General features: G+C 39.2%; 1 protein-coding gene across 1 annotated transcript in view; it reads left to right on the top strand.

Moving 5' to 3' along the window:
* Efcab3 (EF-hand calcium binding domain 3) overlaps nucleotides 1-23,341 on the top strand; it is a 506,364-nt gene that overhangs the window by 205,263 nt on the left and 277,760 nt on the right. Inside the window, exons 47-53 of the mRNA XM_087572380.1 lie at nucleotides 6,789-6,893; nucleotides 8,996-9,100; nucleotides 9,761-9,856; nucleotides 18,940-19,038; nucleotides 21,740-21,835; nucleotides 22,388-22,441; nucleotides 23,168-23,272. Coding sequence (XP_087428506.1) covers nucleotides 6,789-6,893; nucleotides 8,996-9,100; nucleotides 9,761-9,856; nucleotides 18,940-19,038; nucleotides 21,740-21,835; nucleotides 22,388-22,441; nucleotides 23,168-23,272 — 660 coding nt within the window. The remainder of the gene's footprint in view (nucleotides 1-6,788; nucleotides 6,894-8,995; nucleotides 9,101-9,760; nucleotides 9,857-18,939; nucleotides 19,039-21,739; nucleotides 21,836-22,387; nucleotides 22,442-23,167; nucleotides 23,273-23,341) is intronic.

The following is a 23,341-nucleotide window of genomic DNA, read 5'->3' on the forward strand; positions in this document are numbered from 1 at the left end:
TTATCTATCTTGTTGATTTTCTCAAAGAACCAACTTTTGATTCTGTTGATTCTTTCTATGGTCCTTTTCGTTTCTACTTGGTTGATTTCAGCTCTGAGTTTGATTATTTCCTGCCTTCTAGTCCTCCTGGGTATATTTGCTTCTTTTTGTTCTAGAGCTTTTAGGTGTGCTGTCAAGCTGCTGATATATGCTCTCTCCTGTTTCTTTCTGCAGGCACTCAGAGCTATGAGTTTTCCTCTTAGCACAGCTTTCATTGTGTCCCATAAGTTTGGGTATGTTGTACCTTCATTTTCATTAAATTCTAAGAAGTCTTTAATTTCTTTCTTTATTTCTTCCTTGGCCAGGTTATCGTTGAGGAGAGCATTGTTTAACTTCCACGTATATGTGGGCGTTCTTCCCTTATTGTTATTGAAGACCAGCTTTAGGCTGTGGTGGTCTGATAGCACGCATGAGATTATTTCTATCTTTCTGTACCTGTTGAGTCCCGTTTTTGACCAAGTATATTGTCAATTTTGGAGAAAGTACCATGAGGAGCTGAGAAGAATGTATATCCTTTTGCTTTAGGATAGAATGTTCTATAAATATCTGTTAAGTCCATTTGGTTCATGAATTCTCTTAGTCTGTCTACGTCTCTGTTTAATTTCTGTTTCCATGATCTGTCCATTGATGAGAGTGGGGTGTTGAAATCTCCTACTATTATTGTGTGAGGTGCAATGTGTGCTTTGAGTTTTAGTAAGGTTTCTTTTACGTATGTAGGTGCCCTTGTATTTGGGGCATAGATATTTAGGATTGAGAGTTCATCTTGGTGGATTTTTCCTTTGATGAATATGAAGTGTCCTTCCTTATCTTTTTTGATGACTTCTAGTTGAAAATTGATTTTATTTGATATTAGAATGGCTACTCCAGCTTGCTTCTTCCGACCATTTGCTTGGAAAGTTGTTTTCCAGCCTTTCACTCTGAGATAGTGTCTGTCTTTGTCTCTGAGGTGTGTTTCCTGTAGGCAGCAGAATGCAGGGTCCTCGTTCCGTATCCAGTTTGTTAATCTAAGTCTTTTTCTTGGGGAGTTGAGGCCATTGATGTTGAGAGATATTAAGGAATAGTGATTATTGCTTCCTGTTAAATTAATCTTTGGATATGAGGTTATGTTCGTGTGCTTTTCTTCTCTTTGTTTTGTTGCCAAGACGATTAGTTTCTTGCTTCTTCTAGGGTATAGCTTGCCTCCTTATGTTGGGCTTTACCATTTATTATCCTTTGTAGTGCTGGATTTGTAGAAAGATATTGTGTAAATTTGGTTTTGTCATGGAATATCTTGGTTTCTCCATCTATGTTAATTGAGAGTTTTGCAGGATACAGTAACCTGGGCTGGCATTTGTGTTCTCTTAGGGTCTGTATGACATCTGTTCAGGATCTTCTGGCTTTCATAGTTTCTGGCGAAAAGTCTGGTGTAATTCTGATAGGTCTGCCTTTATATGTTACTTGACCTTTTCCCCTTACTGCTTTTAATATTCTTTCTTTATTTTGTGCGTTTGGTGTTTTGACTATTATGTGACGGGAGGTGTTTCTTTTCTGGTCCAATCTATTTGGAGTTCTGTAGGCTTCTTGTATGCCTATGGGTATCTCTTTTTTTAGGTTAGGGAACTTTTCTATTTGGAGTTCTGTAGGCTTCTTGTATGCCTATGGGTATCTCTTTTTTTAGGTTAGGGAACTTTTCTTCTATGATTTTGTTGAAGATATTTACTGGTCCTTTGAGCTGGGAGTCTTCACTCTCTTCTATACCTATTATCCTTAGGTTTGATCTTCTCAGTGAGTCCTGGATTTCCTGTATGTTTTGGACCAGTAGCTTTTTCCGCTTTACATTATCTTTGACAGTTGAGTCAATGATTTCTATGGAATCTTCTGCTCCTGAGATTCTCTCTTCCATCTCTTGTATTCTGTTGGTGAAGCTCGTATCTACAGCTCCTTGTCTCTTCTTTTGGTTTTCTATATCCAGGGTTGTTTCTATGTGTTCTTTCTTGATTGCTTCTATTTCCATTTTTAATTCCTTCAACTGTTTGATTGTGTTTTCCTGGAATTCTTTCAGGGATTTTTGTGATTCCTCTCGGTAGGCTTCCACTTGTTTATTAAGTTTTCCTGTGTTTCTCTAAGGGAGTTCTTCACGTCTTTCTTGAAGTCCTCCAGCATCATGATCAAATATGATTTTGAAACTAGATCTTGCTTTTCTGGAGTGTTTGGATATTCCGTGTTTGCTTTGGTGGGAGAATTGGGCTCTGATGATGCCATGTAGTCTTGATTTCTGTTGCTTGGGTTCCTGCGCTTGCCTCTTGCCATCAGATTATCTCTAGTGTTACTTTGTTCTGCTATTTCTGACAGTCGCTAGACTGTCCTATAAGCCTGTGTGTCAGGAGTGCTGTAGACCTGTTTTCCTGTTTTCTTTCAGCCAGTTATGGGGACAGAATGTTCTGCTTTTGGGCGTGTAGTTTTTCCTATCTCCAGGTCTTCAGCTGTTCCTGTGGGCCTGTGTCTGGAGTTCACCAGGCAGGTCACTTGCAGCAGAAAAGTTGGTCTTACTTGTGGTCCCGAGGCTCAAGTTTGCTCGTGGGGTGTTGCTTATGAGCTCTCCGTGGTGGCAGCAACCAGGAAGATCTGCGCCGCCCTTTCTGGGAGCTTCCGTGCACCAGGGTTCCAGATGGCCTTTGGTGTTTTCCTCTGGCATCAGAGATGTGTGCAGAGTGCAGTCTCTTCTGGTTTTCCAGGCATGTCTGCCTCTCTGAAGGTTTATCTCTGCTTCCCACGGGATTTTGGTGCAGAGAACTCTTTATCCGGTAGGTCTCTTCAGGTTCTGGCGGTGTCTCAGACGCAGCGGTCCTGCTGCTCCTGGGGCCTCCTCTACGTGAACCCAGAGGCCGTATACAGTTTCCTCTTGGGCCAGGGATGTGGGCAGGGTTGGGCAGTGTTGTTGGTCTCTTCTGCTCTGCAGCCTCAGGAGTGCCCACCTGACCAGGCGGTGAGGTCTCTCTCCCACAGGGTTTGGGAGCAGAGAGCTGCTGCGGGCCGGGATCCGCAGGTTTCCACTTCTTCTTAAATGGGGGAAATATTCATAGAAGGGGATATGGAAGCAAATGTTAGACCAGTGACTCAAGGAATGGCCATCTAGAGCCTGACACACATGTGGCCCATATATATACAGCCACCAAAACTAGATAAGGTTGATGAAACTAAAAAATGCATGTGGAAAGGGGCTGGATATAGATCTCTCCTGAGAGACACATCCAGAACACGTCCAATACAGAGGACAATGCTAGCAGCAAACCACTGAACTGAGAATAGGACCCCCTTGGGGGGAATTATAGGAAGGAGTGAAAGAGTTGAAGGAGCTTGAAACCCCATAAAGACAACAATGCCAACCAACCAGAGCCTCCAGGGACTAAACCACTACCAAAAGACTACTATGGACTGACCCTGGACTCCAACTGCATATGTAGCAGAGAATAACCTTGTGGGGGCAACAGTGGAAGGGGAAGCCCTTGGTCCTGCAAGGTTGGACACCCAGTGCAGGGGAATATGGAGGGGCCAATAAGGGGGATGTATAGGGGGAATACCCATATGGGGGAGGGGAAAGGGAGGGAATGGGAGCTTATGGACAGAAAACCATTTAGGGGAATAACATTTGAAATGTAAGTAAAGAAATATATAATAAAAAATTTTTAAAAAAGAAAAAAGAATATCCATTCCTTCATCCCTTGCCATTTCCTCTACGGCATTTGAAATAAAATTTCTCATGTTGCCCAGCCTCTCATCTGAGTGCCACTTATAGGTGGTCTTTGTCTACTTCATGGATTCTTCTTTCTTCTACCATTCTCTACCCCCTTCCCCACCATTTTCCAACCCCTCCAACACTAGATAGAGGAGAAAAATTATAAAAAGGGAAGGGAGTGGCATTATGATTAGATGACTTACTCCTGATTAGGGGTGTTGAGCTCCTTGGAGCAAGTTTGATTCTCACCATCGGGATATCTAATTTCTTCTTGTTTCTTCTTGGTCCATGACTTCTTAACAAACCAACCACAATCAAAAGCAATCAACCACAAGAGCAACCCACCTATTGGGGCATTTATGTACCCACTGGAAAGTTTCCAGCACTCCAAATGTCACACAGTTGCAGAAACTATCTGCTGCTGGTAAAATCACACCTCACTAGAGCATGAGGCAAATCAGATAGTTTCTGGGAACAATTGGAAGCAGCCCCATATCCTACATTTTGGATTAGAATGAAAACCTATTCTTATAGTATTTCTGTGTTTTTAAAGAAACCAAAATTCTCGTTATGCTCATTATTCACTAAATAAGATGTCAAGCAATCCATGAATTTGAATAATTTCCAAGGTGGCTAGTATTTTAATTTGCTAGTTTTATCCTTTTTGCCATAAAAGATAAGTGGTACGATAAAATTTTTTGAAAATGTATTGATACTTGTTTTATGGTATGATAATACAGTTCTTTCATGGAGAATATTTATGCATTGATAAGAATAATGTGTATTCTGCAGATGTTAGATGAAATGTCCTGTCAGTGTCATTAGGACTATAGTAGGATCTAACTTACGTTTCTTCATTTATTGGTTTGCTCTGACTTATCTGTTCACTGATGAACATGGGTACTAAAGTCTCTCCATAGTATCATATTGTTATCTATCTCTTCTATTAGATAGAATAATGTTTGTTTCATAAAATTGATAGCTGGATGTTGGCTATGTATATATTTAAAACTATTATACATCTTTAAATCAACCTCTTGACCATCATATAATGACCTTCTTTGTCTCCTTTTGCAGTGTTAAGTTTTTTTTAATTACTATTTTATGTTGCTAGGGTGGTTTTTTTTTTTTCGTTTAAAGTTTGTATTCTGCTGCCCTGTCCCCAGGTTTTCATACCTATAAGGTGCTTGTCTTTCTTTCCCTGGATTTCTCAAAAGATAGCAATTTATTTGTTGTCTCTTTATTCGTTAAGGAGATGAGCACTTTATATTTCTATTCAATCATCTTGTCATTTTGTGTAGAAGCTTCAGGAACTATATCCCCATGGAGACCAAGAGACTACTATCCCAAGTTAAAGACCACAGAATTATTGGTGTTCTCAGTTTTCAACTTTGTATAAATGAATCCCAAGTCTACAGTCTACTATTTATTAGTTTTAAATCCAACATTATATCATATGTTACTCTCTGAGATTCATCCACAGCATTGCATGTAGCAGTAGTTCCTTAATTCTCATTGTTGAATATTACAAATAAACTGTAATCAAATAGGGATCTTGAAGTATTCCATTTGGAGTGTGGAATGACTTTTAACTAGTTGATTGTTCCCAAAGTATTGCTATAATATTGCATTATATGCATACTAAAATTTGTTCTTATATTTTATTATCAAAGATATTTCCAATTTGAGGCTGTTAAAAGCCATTATACTAATAAAACTACCCTTGCATTTGCAGTCTGATGAATGTAAAAGCATGATTCTCCAGTCATAAGATATTTTATTGTGGGGCTGGAGAGATGGCTCAGTGGTTTAGAGCACTGACTGCTCTTCCAGAGGTCATGAGTTCAATTCCCAGCAACCACATGGTGGCTCGAAACTAACTGTAGATCTGATTCCCTCTTCCGGTGTGTCTGAAGACAGCTACAGTGTACCCACATACATGGAATAAATAAATCTTTTTTAAAAAAGGCATTTTATTGTAATGCTATTATTCTTAGATTTGAGATATTCTGATGTATAAAATTAAAATAGAAAACTTTTTCTTTTTATCAACTGGAGGAGTTTGTGTTCAATTATGTTAGAGATGAAACGTTTCCATATGGGAAGATTTTAAGGTACCAGTTCTATAAAAATAATAAATAAAACACTCCATGCCATGGAGCTTTTGTCTCACTAGGACTGCTATAGCACAGCTATGTGGACAGTTACTTCATCACTGTCAAACACCGTTCTGTCAGGATTTCATTCCTTTATTACAAGTAGCCAAATTACTTGTATAATAGCCATAATATTCTTAAGAGTATTTTAGTATCTGTTGGAATGGCAGTAGTATCTACTTTGACGTTTATAATAACCATTGTTTGTGTTTTCTTTAACTGACTCTTTTTCTTTGTTGCTCAGTACAGGTATTTACCAATTTTGCTTTTCTTTCCAACACTTAACTTGGAATAATATCAATTCTGCCTGTTTAAAATTTCTTTAATTCTGTCTTTTCCTATATTATCTATTCTCTATTGTTTTTAGAGAAGAGTAGCTTTGCTGTTCTTTATTTTTTTAAGATAAAACCTATGTTATTTGTCTTTTCATCTTTCTAGTATATACATTTAAGACTAGTTTTTCTCAACATGTATTTGCTTTATTTCTCAGTTCTAATTGTCATTAAATTAAATACTTAGTCTCATTTTCACTTAGAATATATTTGACATATGGTTTATTTAGAAACACACTCCTTACTTTTTAAGCATATGGACATTTTCTTAACTCGTTCACTCTTGACTTTTACTCTGATTACATGCACCAAATTGCGTATGTATTTGTACCAATTTTACAAATACTCTTTAAGTGACTTGAATTTCAGGTGTGAGATATTGTTTCATAATCATCATCATGGTGGAAAATTTTCTAAAATTAAAATAACTCTCTGTGTCTGCAACTTAATGTTTATTGTCAACAAGTTGTTGTGCCTTAACGTGCCCTTTGTTATTTGGGATAATAATTAAGACAACATTTCATATTTCTCTGTTTTCCCTTGGAGGTGGAGAAATTGATGTCAGTGACATGGAAAATGTCATAAAAGATGTGGAGAGAGAGAGAACATCTAGAGAACAGCTGGAGTGGGAGAAGTCCTTTCCGTCTCATGGTGAACATTTCTAACATTAACTTTTGAAACAGTTGATACGCTTTTGAGAGAGGTAGCATAGTCATCCAGGCTGTTGTTAAGCATTAACCAGGTCTTCAGAGTTATAAGGGAGTTGTAATTACACCCTTAGAAATTTGCAGTGGCCAATTGTAATATATGTATATGCCATGTATACACAGTTATACTATGATAATCCTGTAACTTTTATAAGTTAGAAATATAATAGTAAATTTCTACAGCCTCAGATGCAGATGACTTTATCATTTAGAAATATATAAATTGTCACCTAAAATATACACATGCCTGTTTAAATCCTAAATCTTGCCTTCAGGGACAAGGAATGCTGGTGGTTTCCATTCTTCTATTGAGCTGTACTGGGTACAGTGGAAGAGGTGGTAGATGTGATTCTGGGGCTTTTCTTTGTCTCTTTTTCTCCCAAGTAATGACAGGGTGTTGTCATGCCAGTTCTAGCCCACTTTTAGCTCTGAACAAATGACACAGAGACCTAATGCATTTATGAACAGGCTGCAGGCACTATGCTGAGACCTAATGCATTTATGAACAGGCTGCAGGCACTATTCGGAGCAGGCACTCATCTGTTCTAACCCTCTAAGGCTGCCTGCTCCCAGCCACGTCCTCTACCTGCAGTCTGAGTCTTGCCCTGTCTTGCTTTTGTTCTATGTATGACCTCATGGTTGTTCTCTCATCACAGCCTCAGGGTGACTCCTGGACCTTCTTTCCCCTCCCCGTCAGCCCACCCTCTTTGCTTCGGTCCCCCAGACTGGGATAGGACGTTATGCCCTATTCTCTGCTCCCAGCTACAGGCTGAATCATCTCTTTATTAACCAATCAGAGGTGATGGTAAAGAATCTTTATACATCATTGAGACACGGAGGTGCTCTAAATATCACGGCAATGTCAGGACTGCAACCAGATCTCTGGGTACAGCGGTCAGCATCTGACTACACAGTACCTAGCCCATCCCCCAACAGGAGGGGGTTGTGTAACTATACTGATAAGGGAAAGGGGGTTGTAACAGGGAAAAAACGAAACAAGGAAACGTTTTTGTTTAATCTAAAGCTGTCTTGCATGCTAAAGAACTGACACACTTACCATAGTAAGGATTTTATCTATATATTATATTGAGATGGGCACATTCTGGGGACAAAGTAATTTCATGGTTCGCATTTGTGAACATGAGGTGTTTCATTGACTTTAACACAATTGCTATTTTCGGCCATCCTTTGGGGTGTATTTCCTAGTCGCTAGTTGCCACAAAGTGTGAAAGCTACCGGAAGTGAAGGAAATACAAATCAAGAGCCTGGATTAGAGGTGGAGCGATGGCTCAGTGGCAAACACTGGCTGCTCTTCCAGAAGACCCAGGTTCGATTCTCAGCACCCCCATCTTAGATCATGAGCACCCATAACTCCAGTCCCAGGAGATCTGGCACCGTTGCCTGACCTCCACAGGCACCGGCCACACAGTTGCCACACAGATGTACATGTAAACAAAACACCCATGCACATAAAATAAAATGAAGCAAGATTAGTGGAAATGCTTTGTTTTGTTTTTGTCTTTCCCTTCTTGTTAATTTTACTCACGTCAATTTCATATATTTATATATACATATTAATTATATATAATCAATTCATTTTAATAACGTACTGCCCGATAAGTGATCTCCTCTAGTTCTTAAAGGATGTCCTATTTATTTTAGGTTTGTTTTAATGTCAGCAGCAGAAGGAACAAAACTGAGATAGGCATCAAGTTTTGAGAGAAGCTCATGGCTTGAGATTTGGTGCCCAAATTAATCCTACTGTTTGTTTAATTGTCTGTGTTAAAACTTTTAGATTTGCTGTTTAGCTGCTATAGATGACCTTAATTATTTCCTAATTATCTTTTAACCTGTATTTTTTCATATGTTTATTTTCAGTATTTAGTAAGAGCAAACTGATTTCAGCTTAGTGACAATTTCCTCTAACTCTGAAGGACCTTGCTTGAGGCCTCTTTCTATGGTGACATAGATGACCATGGTACAGAGAGATTTGTCATCCATTCACTTTAACTTGCGTTCACTTCCTCTGGCCTCTGCCTTTTGTAGTGATGCATGTTGATGTCCGTGACCTTGACAATCTACTTGGAAACATGGCATTCAAACTGGTTCCCGAGGAACTTACTGAGTCAGCCTCAAAGTTAGCCGTTCATAGTAAGTGATCCCATCGCATTGCACCACAAGAGAATTTGGAGCTTGAAGCTGATGTTTTGGATAGTGTTCCTTTAGTTTTGGCAAGAATAAACTTTTCCTTTTAATTTAGTAATGTAAAGTGATGTTTTTTAACCATTCATTCATTCACCAAATATTTTCTGGGCACTTAATAACCATATATCTACTTATATTTGCATAGTACTTACATTGTACCAGAATTAAAGTTAATTAATCTAGAGATGATTAAAATGTCTAGGAGGATGTATATAGGGTGTGCCCAAATACTCTGCTATGTCCTATAAGGGGGCTGAGCATCCCTGTGTTTTGTTTTCTCCTGCTGGGCCTAGAATCAATCATCTGTGGAACAGCTGGATTTACAACTACCTGGTCTTTTGCTTCACCCTTAAATTACAGGTTATTCTAGAATTCAAGACATGCCTTCAAGATCCAGTGGGTATACTGAAAGGTCTCTATAGTAACAGTAAAATTGTGTGTGTGTGCGCGCGTGTGTGTGTGTGTTGTGTGTGTGTGTGTGTGCGCGTGTGTGTGTGTGTTGTGTGTGTGTGTGTTGTGTGTGTGTGTGTGTGTGTGTGTGTGTGTGTTTTAGGGGAATTTGTGCCTATGCACAATATTTCCAAAAGTATTTCTTTTGCTTTGAAGGAAGAGATGTCGACAAGAAAAGCATTTCTAAACACGAGGAATTAGAACCTGAAGTTCAGGAACCCTCGGAATTGATGGATATCCTGCCAACTGAAGGTGAGACTATGAAATGACAGGTCATGTTCCTCAGAGGAGTTTATATGTCCATTTAGAATATTTTCTACAACCCTATTCTTTCTTATTTTTAAATAGCTAGTAAAGATACTGGCTTTATTTTAATTTTATTGTTTTTGTGACTTTAATACATGAGTAGCATATGTTTCTGTCATATCTACCCCACCTTTCCCCATCTCCTCCTATGTGCCTTCCGCAACCTTCTCTCAAATTGTTGTCTTTATATATATATATATTGTATATATACATATATACATATACATATACATATGTGCAGGTGACCTACTGCATCCAGTTAATGTTGTCTATATGTACCTGGATGTAGAGTTGACTACTTGAGCATAGGTAGTGTCCCTATTGCACCAATGGGCACTTTCTCCCTGGACCAGTTGCTATGGCAATTGGAAGGGTCCGCAGCTGGGTAGACAGTTGATAACATTTCTCCCTCAGCAGCTTTTGTAGCACCTTCCATCACTATTAAAAGCTCCATCAGTGAGAAGGCTTCTGAGTCAGTACCAGCTTGATTTCCCCCAAGTCCTTTACAATGCAATCCTATTTTCCTACTTAAGCAGAGAATCACTCAAAGAAAACTTTAGGAGGGATTACTGTTTTCTTTTTTTCCTAAGAAACACTAAGAAACGGGTACTTTTAGTTTAAGAAATCCCACCATACCTGAAAAAGAATGGATCTTAACTCACTGTATTGGTGAACTCACTGAAGCTGGGGTTACCTAATCAAGAGTGGCCCTGTCGCTATTCCATCACGCTTGTGTGGGGGCTCATGAGGTCCTCCCCCCTCACTGAAGGGAGGCTGTGATTAGTTGGTAGGTACAGGGGGGGGAGGGGCTATCATTTTCCTCAGCTGTGAAGTCCCTGATAAGTTGTTCATGTTCCAGTGACTAAACTCCTTCTCATGCAAATAACCTTAGACTCAGTGGGGGAAAGAATGTGAAGGTGGGGAGAATTGCTGTGAAGGTTTCTACAGAGGAGACTGGTGATTTTCAGGGGATGAGAAAGCCCAAACCTCAGTGCATAGTGTGTGAAATTATCAAAGAATAAGGAATCACTGGTTCTTAGTCTTTAATCCATTGAGAGCCCCAGCGTTTAAAGTGAGATTAAATGGGCAAGGAGGTATGGTGAAAAATGAGATGAGGACCATGGGAGGAAATTCCGGAGTCCTTTCTGTGTCTGTGAAAGGACGGCTTCCAGGTTGCCTGAGAAAATCTCCACATCACTGGGAGAGCCATTATTTGTGTCTTGTATGGAACTGATTTACCGGGCTCAGTTAATGTGAGTGATACAAAGGCCCTCAGAGATCAGTGAAAGCATTAACATTTCTTCCTAGCCACACTACTCTCGTATCCAGAGGGCATATTTATACTTCCTTTAATCCATTCTACCTCTATGGAAGGTCTGCATAATAAACAGTAGTATTTGGTAAGAAATTTGACTCAGAAAACATAACAGAATCAGTGTCAAAAGAGAAAGTTCAGTCTTCCTGTATAGAATCTGGATTGTTATTAATCTCTACTGCTCTCTTTCAATGATGACAAATCGGTCTCCTGTAGAACGTCGACATGCTGGTCTAGAAAAGACCCTTTTATTCAAACTCCACTACCAACACTGACTCAACTTTTGAAGTGTTTAATTTAGCCCTGATCTTTGTGCTAAAACTAGGTTACTAGGTCACAATTAAGAACCACTCATTTTTTAAAAAATCTTATTCCATTTGGCTTCTAAGGGAGAGATGATCAGACGGCCTACACCCCTCTGCAAAGGATGATATTGAGTCTGAGACAGCAAAGGAGGGCAAAGGTCTTCGCCTAACTTGTAGTTAATAAACATTTGCTGTAGAATTGAGCTCTAGTCAGGCCTATAAAATCATGAAAAGAATCTATAAAGTTACAAATTCATTACCTCCAAATCACTTAAAAATACACTATCTTAAAAACTTCATATCCGGGGTTGGGGATTTAGCTCAGTGGTAGAGCGCTTGCCTAGCAACCACAAGGCCCTGGGTTCGGTCCCCAGCTCAAAAAAAAAAAAAAAAACAACAACAAAAAACTTCATATTCATCCATCCATACGCAACATCCTTACTCCAAAAAGGGAATCCACGATGGACCAAGTTAATGATTTCTCCAAGGTCCAACTTGAACAATGGAGTTTTTTGCAGTTACTAACAGGAGTATGGATGGAGGGTTACTTTACAGGACCAGGGATAGCTTTTTTAAAAATTATTTATTTACATCCCAAATGCTGCCACCCCTCCTGGTCCCCCCTCTCAGAGTCCTTCCCTCCCTGCCTCCATCCCTCCCTCCCCCCTTCTCCTCTAAGAGGGTGGGACCCACCCTGGCTATTCTCCCACCCTAGATATTTCCCCACTCTGGGCATCTCCCCACCCGGTGCATCAAGTCTCTGCAAGATTAGGTGCATCCTCTCCCACTGAGGCCAGACAAGGCAGCACTGTTGGGAAATGAATACTACAGTCAGGCTACAGCTTTAGGGAGAGCCCTGTTCTAGCTGTTGGGGGACCCACATGGAGACTTAGCTGCACATCTGCTACATATGGCCTCATTACAGCCAGTGATATTCTTTGGTTGGTGGTTCAGTCTCTGACAGCTCCAAGGGGTACAGATTAATTAACTCTGTTGGTCTTCCTTTGGGGTTTCCATCTCCTTCAGGGCTTTCCATCCTTCCTCCAACCCTTCCATAAGAGTCCCCAACCTCTGTCTAATGTTTGGCTGTGGGAATCTGCATCTGAGTCAGCTGCTGGGTAGATAGAGCCTCTCAGAGGACAGTTATGCAAGGCTCCTGTCTGCAAAGCCTAACAGAGCATCATTATTAGTGTCAGGGACGGGTGCTTGCCCATGGAATGGGTTTTCCTCCATCTTTGTCCCTGTATTTCTTTTAGACAGGGCTAATTTGGGGCCAGAAGTTTTGTGGGAGGGTTAGTGCCCTTATACCCCAGTGGAGGGTCCTGCCTAGCTATAGGAGGTGACCTCTTCAAGTTCATGTCCCCACTGTTAGGCATCTTGGCTGAGGTTACCTGCATTGACTTCTGGGAGCCTCCCCATCTTATATCTCTGGGACTTTCCAGAGATTCTCCCCATTCCCCCAGCCCCAGCATCTGCAGATTTCCATTCCCTCTCCTCGGGGCCTCTCTCCTGTCTCTCTCTCCTCATACCTGATCCTGCCCCTCTCTTCCCCTTTCCCTCCTCTCTCCTACTCAGTTCCCTCCCTACCTCTGGTTGCTATGACTACTCTGTCCTCCCTTCTGAGTGGGTCTCCAGCATCCTCACTCAGACCTTCCTTCCTGTTAAACTTCTGGGTCTGTAGTGTGTATCATGGGTATTCTGCACTTTATGGCTAATATCCACTTATCAGTAAGTACATACCACAATGTCCTTTTGGGTCTGGGTTACCTCATTAAAGATGATACGCATCTAGTTCCGTCTACTTGCCTGCCAAATTCATGATGTTTTTAATAGCTGAAAAGTATTTCACTGTGTAAAAAAAAACACACACAAAAACAACAACAAAACAATACAAAAACAAGCAACCCCCCCCCCCAGTTTCTGTGTCCATTCTTCAGTTGAGGGATATCCAGGTTGTTTCCAGTTATGAATAATGCCGCCATGAACATAGTGAAACATGTGTCCTTGTGGTATGGTGGAGCATCTTTTGGGTATATGCCCAGGAGCGATATAGCTGAGAAACTGCCAGACTGACTTCTAGAATGGTTGTACAAGTTTGTGATCTGACTAGCAATGGAGGAGTGTTCCCCTTTCTCCACATCCTCACCAGCATGTGCTGTCACTTGAGTTTTTGATCTTAGCCATTCTGATTGGTGTGAGGTGGAATCTCAGAGTCATTTTAATTTGCATTTCCCTGATGACTAATGATGTTGAGCATTTTTTTAAAGTGTGTTTTGCCTATTCAAGTTTTTTCTTGAAAATTCTGTTTAGCTCTGTACCCTAGTTTTTAATTGTGTTATTTAGTTTTTGGAGTCTAACTTCTTGAGTTTTTATATATATATATATATATATATATATATATATATATATATATATATATTGAATATTGACCACCTGTCAGATGTAGGGTTAGTGAAAAACTTTTCCCTTTCTGTAGGCTCCCATTTTGTCCTATTGGCAGTGTTCTTTGCCTTACAGAGCTTTTCAGTTTTGTGAGGTCCCATTTATCAATTATTGATCTTAGAGCCTGAACCATTGGTGTTCTGTTCAGGAAATTGTCACCTGTACCAATGCATTCAAGGGCATTTTCCGTTTTCTCTTCTATTAGGTTTAGTGTATCCAGTTTTATGCTGAGGCTCTTGATCCACTTGGACTTGAAGCTTGTGCAGGGTGATGAACATGGATCTACTTGGAGACATCCAGTTACACCAACACCATTTGCTGATGATGCTTTCTTTTCCCTTGTATGATTTTTGGCTTCTTTGTCAAAAACTAAGTGTCCATAGGTGTGTGGGATTATTTCTGATTCTTTGATTCTATTCCATTGATCAACTTGTCTGCTTCTGTATCAATACCGTGCAGTTTTTATCACTGTTGCTCTGGAGTACAGCTTGAGGTAAGGGATGGTGATTCCCCCAGAAGTTCTTATTACTGTAGGATTGTTTTGGCCATCCTGGGTTCTTTGTTTTTCCATATGAAGCTGAAAATTGCTCTTTCAATGTTTGTAAAAAATGTGTTGGAATTTTGATGAGGATTGCACTGAATCTGTAGACTGTTTCTGGTAAGATGGCCGTTTTCACTGTTAATCCTCATGACTCATGAGAACATTCATCTTCAGTTCTTTCTTCAGGGACTTGAAGTTCTTGTCAGACAGATCTTTCACTTGGTTGGTTAGAGTTACACCAAGATATTTATATTATTTGTAGCTATTGTGAAGGGCATTGTTTCCCTAATTTATTTCTCTGCTCACTTATCATTTGTATAGAAGAGGGCTACTGATTTCTTAGGGTTAATTTTATATCTAGCCACTTTGTTGAAGTTGTTTGTCAGCTGTAAGTGTTCTCTGGGAGAATTTTGGGGATCGCTTATGTATACTATCATATCATCTGCGAATAGTAGTATCTTGACTTCTTCCTTTCCAATATGTATCCCCTTGATCACGTTTTGTTGTTTTATTGCTCTAGCTAGAACTTCAGGTACTATGTTGAATAGATAGGCAGAGGGTGGGCAGCCTTGTCTTGTCTCTGATTGCTTTAAGTTTCTCTCCATTTAACTTGATGTTGACTATTGGCTTGCTGTTTATTGCTCTTATTCTGTTTAGGCATGGACCTTGAATCCCTGTTCTCTCTAAGACTCTTAACATGAAGGGGTATTGTATTTTGTCGAAGGCATTTTCAAAATCTAATGAGATGATCATGTGACTTTTTTCTTTCCATTTGTTTACACAGTGGATTACATTGATGGATTTTTATATATTGAAACATCCCTGCATTCCTGGGATGAAGCCTACTTGATTGTGGTGAATGGTGGTTTTGATGTGTTCTTGTATTCGCTTTGCAGGAATTTTACCGAGTATTTTTGCATCAATGTTCATAAGCAAAATTGGCCTGAAGTTCTCTTTCTTTGTTGAATCTTCGTGTGGTTTAGGCATCAGGGTAACTGAGGCCTCATAGAATGAATTAGGTAGTCGTCCTTCTGTTTCTATTTTGTGGAATAGTTTGAGGAGACGTCTTTGGGAGTCTTGCAGAATTCTACAATAAAACTATCTGGTCCTGGGCTTTATTTGGTTAGCCGAATTTTTTTTCTTAGTGTTTTAGTTTTACCTTTTTATTTTTAAAAATTTCTTATTGGATATTTTTTATTTATGTCTCAAATGTTAGCCCCTTTCCCCCATCCACCCACCCCTTCCCACCTCCCTGCCCTGACATTCCCCTACACTGTGGGGTGCAGCCTTGGCAGGACCAAGGGCTTCTCCTCCCTTTGGTGCCCAACAAGGCCATCCTCTGCTACGTATGCAGTTGGAGCCATGGGTCTGTCCATGTGTACTCTTTGGATGGTGGTTTAGTCCCTGGGAGCTCTGGTTGGTTGGTATTGTTATACTTATGGGGTTGCAAACCAGTTGGGAAACTTTTAATGACTGCTGTTTCCTTAGTGGCTGTGGGACTGTTTGAATAATTTAGGAAGATACCTTAACTTTGGTAAGTGGTATCTGTCTAGAAAATCATCCGTTTCATTTAGATTTTCCAGTTTTGTGGAGTGTAGGCTTTTGAAGTAAGTCCTAATGATTGTTTTGAATGTTCTTATTTTCTGTTGTCTCCCTTTTCATTTCTAACTTTGTTAATTTGGATACTTTCTCTGTGCTGTTTAGTTAGTTTGATTGAGGGTTTGTTGATTTTTTTTTTCCCGAAGAACCAGCTCTTGGTTTTGTTGATTCTTGGTGTTGTTCTCTTTTTTTCTAATTAATTAATGTTGCCCTGACTTTGCTTTCTGCCATCTAACTCCTCTTGGGTGTTTGCTTCTTTTTCATCTGGAGCTTTCAGGTGTGCTGCTAAATTGCTAGTGTGAGATCTCTCCAATTTCTCTATGAAGGCATGTAGTGCTGTGAACTTTCCTCTTAATACTGTTTTCACTGTGTCCCATAAGTTTGGGTATGTTGTGCCTTTATTTTCATAGGATTATAGAAAGTCTTTAATTTCATCCTTTATTTCTTCCCTGACCAAGTAGAGCTCTTGCTTTGTACCCGATTATATGGTCAGTTTTTTGAGAAGGTTCCAGGAGGTGTTGAGAATAAGGTATATTCCTTTGTTTTGGGGTGAAACGTTCTGTAGATATCTGTTAAATCTGTTTGGTTCATAGCATCTGTTTTATCATTTCTCTGTTTTGATGACCTGCCCACTGGTGAGAGTGGGGTATTGAAGTCCCCTGCTATTATTGTGGGGTTCAGTGTATGATTTGAGTTTTAGTAAAGTTTCTTTTACAGATGTGGGTACCCTTATATTTAGGACATAGATGTTCAGAGTTGAGAGGTCAACATGGTGGATTTCTTTGATAAATATGAGGTGTCCTTCCCCATCTCTTTTGATAACTTTTGGTTATCAAAAATATACTTTATTAGATATTGTAGTTCGTACTTCAGCTTGTATCTTGGGTTCATTTGCTTGGAAAACCTTTTGCCAGCTCTCTACTCTGAGGTAGTATCCATCTTTGTTGCTTAGGTGTATTTCTTGTATATAGTAGAATGATGGGTCTTGCTTAGGTATCCACTCTGTTAGCCTGTGTCTTTTTATTGGTGAATTGAGTCTGTTGATGTTGAGACATCTTAATGACCAATGATTTAGTTCCTGTTATTTTGATGTTGGAGGTGACACCATATGTGTGTGTACATGTGTGTGTTTGTGTGTTTCTTTGTGTGTGTGTGTAAAATTCTCTTCTTTTGGTTTTGTGATTAATTTTTTTGTATTTTCTTGGGTACAGTTAGCCTCTCTGTGTTATATGGCTGGTTAGTAGAAAGATATTACTTAAATTTGGTCTTGTAATGGGATGTCTTGGCTTCTCTATCTGTAGTTATTAAGACTTTTTCTGGGTATAGTAGTCTGGGCTGTAGTCTCTTAGGGTTTGCAAGACATCTGTCTAGAATTGTCTGGCTTTTAGACTCTCTGTTGAGAAGTTGGATATAACTCTGATAGGTCTGTCTTTATATATTACGTGGCCTTTTCCCCCTTGTAGCTTATATATTCTTTTTTTGTTCTCTACATTTAGTGTTTTTTTTATTATGTGGCTTGAATATTTTCTTTTCTGGTCCAATCTATTTGGCATTCTGTAAGCTTCTTATATTGTTATAGCCATCTCTTTCTTTGGGTTAGAGAAGTTTTCTTCTACATCCTCTTCTATTCTTAGGTTTGGTCTTCTCATAATGTCCCAAATTTTGCTGATGTTTTGAGTTAGGAACTTTTTACATTTTGGCATTTTATTTGACTGATATATCAATTTCTTTTATGGTATCTTCTAAACATGAGATCCTCTGTTCCATCTCTTAATATTCTGTTGGTGATGCTTGTGTCTGTAGTTCCTGTTCTCTTTCCTAGGATTTCCGTCTCCAGGGTTGCCTCCATTTGTGTTTTCTCTATTGCTTCTACTTCCATTTTTGGGTCTTGGACCTTTTATTCATTTTCTTCACCTGTTTGATTGTATTTTCCTGTATTTCTTTATAGGATTTCTTTATTTGTTTCCTCTTTAAGGGTTTCTACCTGCTTCATTGTGTTTTCCTGTATATCTTTAAGGGAATTATTTATATCCTCTTTAAGTCTTCATGAGATTTAAAGAGCTCTCTATCACCTATCATGAGTGCCTGCCATGTGAGTGCTGGAATTCCTGTTCTCATGACATTGTTGCAAGTGCTATTCATGCTTGAACCATCTCTCCAGTTGTATTTTTGTCTTATCAAAAAAATATTTTTCACCATGATAATTGGTTTTTCAAAGACCAAAGAAGAGTCGGGGGTTTAGGAGGGGCAGTGAGGGCAGAAAGCAAATATGAACAAACAGGAATAAGGAGAAGAAATATAAGATGAAAAACCTTAAGTTGAAAAAGGTCAGATTAAGGGGTATACAACACTCACTGCCCTGAACGATTAACAGTTACTGCACAGTGGAAGCTCAGGCAACCGATAATTTCTTGCTATGTTTAAAAGTATGAAATCTGTGATTTTTGTACTTTAAATCATAAAATGCTTTTGTATTTTGCTATCTCAGTTTATCTCAATAGGAAATAGATTTTAAATTAACTATCTTTCTTTTTTCCTGGATAACTAGAAAAGCCAAGTTAAAGTTCTGCTAGTCCTATAAAATATTAAATTACAATGCAGAAATATAAATTATATATTTTCCTTCAATAGCACTTGCCAGTCAAGTCAATAATAGCCAGAAATGAATATATTTTTTAAAAACTGTCTTTCTGGGGTTGGGGATTTAGCTCAGTGGTAGAGCGCGTGCCTAGCAAGCACAAGGCCCTGGGTTTGGTCACCAGCTCCGAAAAAAAGAAAGAAAAAGAAAACTGTCTTTCTTACCTTCCGTCCCTCTTGCTTTTCTAAGAAAGAAAAATTGATGTAACCAGTTTGGAGGACACTCTGGGGAAGATGCAGATTCACCTCTCAGAAAAAGCACTAGAGAAGCTGGCAGAAGGCCTGCCCGGTGAGTCTTAGAGAAACCACCATCCCTGTGTCTGTGGTCATGAGTATGGGAGTTTCCAAAACCAGTGCCCCTGCATCAAAAGGGCTTTTGCAGAATTTAGGGAAGAATTTATTCCTAGTATGAAGGTAAGTCTTAGTTTTCATTAAATAAAAATAATCTTCAGGAATAACAAGGGAATAGACTAAAGCTCTATCTGCAAGTCACTTAACAACTTTCTTTAGAAAGAACATTTTGTCTTTATTTCCTGTATCCTGAAAATGTTCAGATTTAGGTATTTATTTATTTTTTTATCTTATTGGATACTTTTATTTACTTTTCAAATATTATAATTTATTTATTGTTTATCTTTATATGTCTACTCATGTTTATGGATGCACTGATGTATGTGAGTCGTGTGTGTGTGTGTGTGTGTGTGTGTGTGTGTGTGTGTGTGTGTGTGTGTTTGGTACATATGTTTGTGGCAACCAGAGAATGACCTTGAGTGTTGTCCCTCTGGTGTTGTACACCTTAATTTTTTAAGGATCCTTAAAGGTATTTTAAAAGATTTATTAATGTTGTGTGTGTGGAGTTTTTGCCTGCATGAATGTTTGTGCCAACAGAGTTTGGATAAAGGCATCAGATGCCTTGGAAATGAAGTTAATGGAGCTACCATGTATGTGCTGGGGAACAACTCAAAGCTCTACAAGAGCACCCTTTCTCCAGCCCTCTACCTTGTGTTTCTGGGCAGGTCTCGCCCTGGGCTGGAGCCAGTAGGATAGGCTAGGCTGGGTGATACTGAGCATCAGTGAGCTGCTTATCTGCACCTCCCAATACTGGGATTACAAGTGCTGGACCATCAGGCCTGTTTGTTATGTGCATTCTGGGGATCGAACTCAGCTCTCATGCTTATATAAAAAAATGCTCAGTGGACTAAGTTTTCTTCAACTCTGTCTTTTTATATTATATATCTTAATTTATATCTCACGTTTTTATTATTAATCTTAGACATTAGAGTAATTGACAGAAACTAAATTATTATTTATTACTGTGGTATTTGACCAAAGAAGTACTTTCTTCTTATAGTGAGTTTTAGCATATGAAGACACGTCTGGTTATCACAGACATTATGTTGGTATGTACTATTACTATTACATTTCTCATGTATTAGGGATACTGGTTTCCCTAATTCATCCAATCTTTTAACAAAATGAAAATGGCTTTATGGTTGAGTAATGTGCATAGTAATTGGAAACCCTCTGTAGTAAGCTAGCTGCTGTCTCTGTATCATTATCTGACTGCTATAGACTAAATCTTGGGAGTCAGCGCTCGCTCAACTTTTCCTTACTTGAGTCGATATATTGCAAATGAGTGTTGCCCTTCTCTTATAAAATGTGGACTTCAATTTTTTTATTTTGTATCTTTATTTTTACTATATGGATGTTCACATTCATGTATGTCTGTTTGCAACATGTGTGCCTGGTGCCTGTGGAGGTCAGAAGAATGCATCAGATCCTCTGAAATAGGAATTATAGGTGTTTGTGAGCCATCATGTGGGTGCTGGGAATCAAACCCAGGTCTTCAGGTCTTCTGCAAGATTGTTTGCTACCCTGCCTAAGCTCAGGGAATGGCCCACTCTACCTGTCCCTACCCAGATTCCCTTGAATTCACAGATAAAAAAAAAAAACAGATATACACATTGTTCAATTTCAACTTGCCTTATTGGCTCAGTGGCTAGCATGCCCTCCCTAATGCTCTTAGCTCAGCACCCTAAATCTGTCCACACCTTTAGGTGCTCAGTTATCTTTAGTCGCAGCTTGACAACTCCAGCCACCCACCTGTAGAAGTAGCCTGTGGCCACTCCACCCAAGATATCACGTGGCTGCTTAGCTCTTCTCTCTCTGAAGCATGGCGAACTCTCCCTTTTCTTTCCTATAGCTAAAATGATCAATCTCAACAAATTATTGGATACAGTAAAAGCTGAAAAATTTTAATGAGAAAATATCCTGAGTCTAAGATCCTGCTTCCCTACCCCAATTTTATTATACCGAGTTATCCATTTACCTACTTACTATTCTTTTTAACATCTGCATTGTGGAAAGTCCTACCTAATATTTTAGGGCCCGATTACATATTGTCTACATTAAGCAATGCTGTATAAAATGATGATGGTGTCCTCTTTACCCTATAAAGGTTTACCAGTGTGGCCCTTCCTCATGAATAGGCCCAGAGAAACTGTTATTATGGGATAAAAGAATGAATGGTGGCTGGGTGTGGTAGTGTATACCTTTAATACCAGCACTTGGGTGACAGGAGGATCTTTGTGTATTCAAGGCTAACCTGGTACGTAAAGTGAATTCCGAGCCAGTTGGGATTACCTAGTGAAACCCTGCCTATCAACAAGGAAACAAACAAACAAACAAACAAATAAAGCAAGCCTAAGCAGTCTCATAATTAAAGAAAATAACTGTACATGACAGTATCATTAAGTAACATCATGAATATACATATGTATTCCTATCATTATTATTAGTTTGACTAGGAATGAGAAAATAAGCCACATTCCCTGTGGAAATTGCATCATTACTGACATGAATGGGTAGGCATCGTTGTGCATTTACTATCCATACGGCCGTTAATACTGCATAAGCATGAAAGTCTGTGCATACTTAGAGTTCTTATGTCTTTAGCGAAAGTCTTATTTATTTATATTTTCTTCCATTAGAAGGAGAAAAGATCGACCTCGTTGATATAAAAAGTATCCTGCACTTAAGGGACATCTCCAGAGGAAGTGTAGAGCTCAAAAATATTTCTCTTGATGGTAAGAGTTTTAAATTGCATAGCATTTAAGATAACTTACAGTTACATCTGCTCTGTGAGGACATTCACCATTTCTATGTAGAATGCCATTTACTTGCCAGAAGTTTTTCGAAAAGAAAAGATTTCCAAAGTTTTAGAACAAATTTCTAGTCACTCCCCTTTAAAAGGAAGTTCAACTGCACTGTGCAAAAATTTTCAGACTGTCTGCTCTGGCAATCGCTGATCCTGCCATTAGCCAAAAGACTGCCTGTTTGTGCTTTAGAATCCAGTGATCGGATATCTCCGGAATTAATTTGGGAGGAGGAAATAAAATAGAGTGGGAATCAGTTAAAGGGGAGAAATGAAACAAATTAGACATAGGTGGAATGCCAAGAGGGGTAAGACATGAACAGGTAGGGAGGCCCACAGAAGGGACTCCTGTTGTGTAACTGTACTGCCTATTGGAATTATATCATAAATATTAATGACAAGCCATAATATCTATCCTTCTGGAGTACTGCTTTTAGAATGATTTAATTAATCACTTGCAATCTGATTTGTACCTTGCATGCAGACATTCGAGAATTCTACCAAAAGAAATTGGCTGAGAGCGTAGAAGACTCTGAAGGTGAGTGTGGGGCACCGAGGAGAGGCAGGTGGGTCTGAGAGCCTCACGCCTTATGTCTGCGCAGCTTCCTAATAGTTAGATTGCGGTTTCTCACACCCTTGGCTGCGTTCTGATGCCATGAGTACATTTCTTTTGGAAATTTGCATGGATTCTTACAGACAGTCATGTTCGTTCTATGGGAGAAGAAACTGAAACAATTAGAGGCCGTGTTGGCTCTTTAAAAAAATAAGTGAACCTCTGCATACATTAGAACGTTGGGTGATACATACAGTGTGGGTGCTGAGGAAATAAAGAACAATCTATCTTGTTTAAAAAAATCTTGGGTTTGTTAACTATGAATTATTTTTTAAAATAATTTATCTAATGTTTTTGAGTACACTGTAGCTGTCTTCAGACACACCAGAAGAGGGCACCAGATCTCATTACAGATGGTTGTGAGCCACCATGTGGTTGCTGGGAATTGAACTCAGGACCTCTGGAAGAGCAGTCGGTGCTCTTGACCACTGAGCCATCTCTCCAGCCCTTAACTATGAATTCTCAAGCAGTGCTCAACTAACCAGCTAACAAAAACCAGATCAGGAAAGATATTCTGTTTGTCCTTCTGCTGTTGATGTCTCTGGTACAGTTGGGCAGTTTCCACTGGGCCTTGGTCTTTGTATGCTAGAATCACTCGAAGGCCTTTAAGTAAGACAGTGATTAACATTTGCTTACATTTTTTTTCTATAGGAAAGGGTATTGATGTTCAAGAACTGGAGTCTGTTTTGCAAACCATCAATGTGAAACTTTCAGAAAGTCAAATGACTGACCTTAAGCAAAACTTGCAGGTTGATGGTAAGATATTTAAATTGCTTGTAAAGGTTTGATAATGGTAGCTTCTTCACATGACTCTCTATCATCCTT

Source organism: Rattus norvegicus, chromosome 10 (genome assembly GCF_021556685.1).
Source record: "Rattus norvegicus strain SHRSP/BbbUtx chromosome 10, alternate assembly SHRSP_T2T, whole genome shotgun sequence".
In the NCBI taxonomy this organism is placed as follows: domain Eukaryota; kingdom Metazoa; phylum Chordata; class Mammalia; order Rodentia; family Muridae; genus Rattus; species Rattus norvegicus.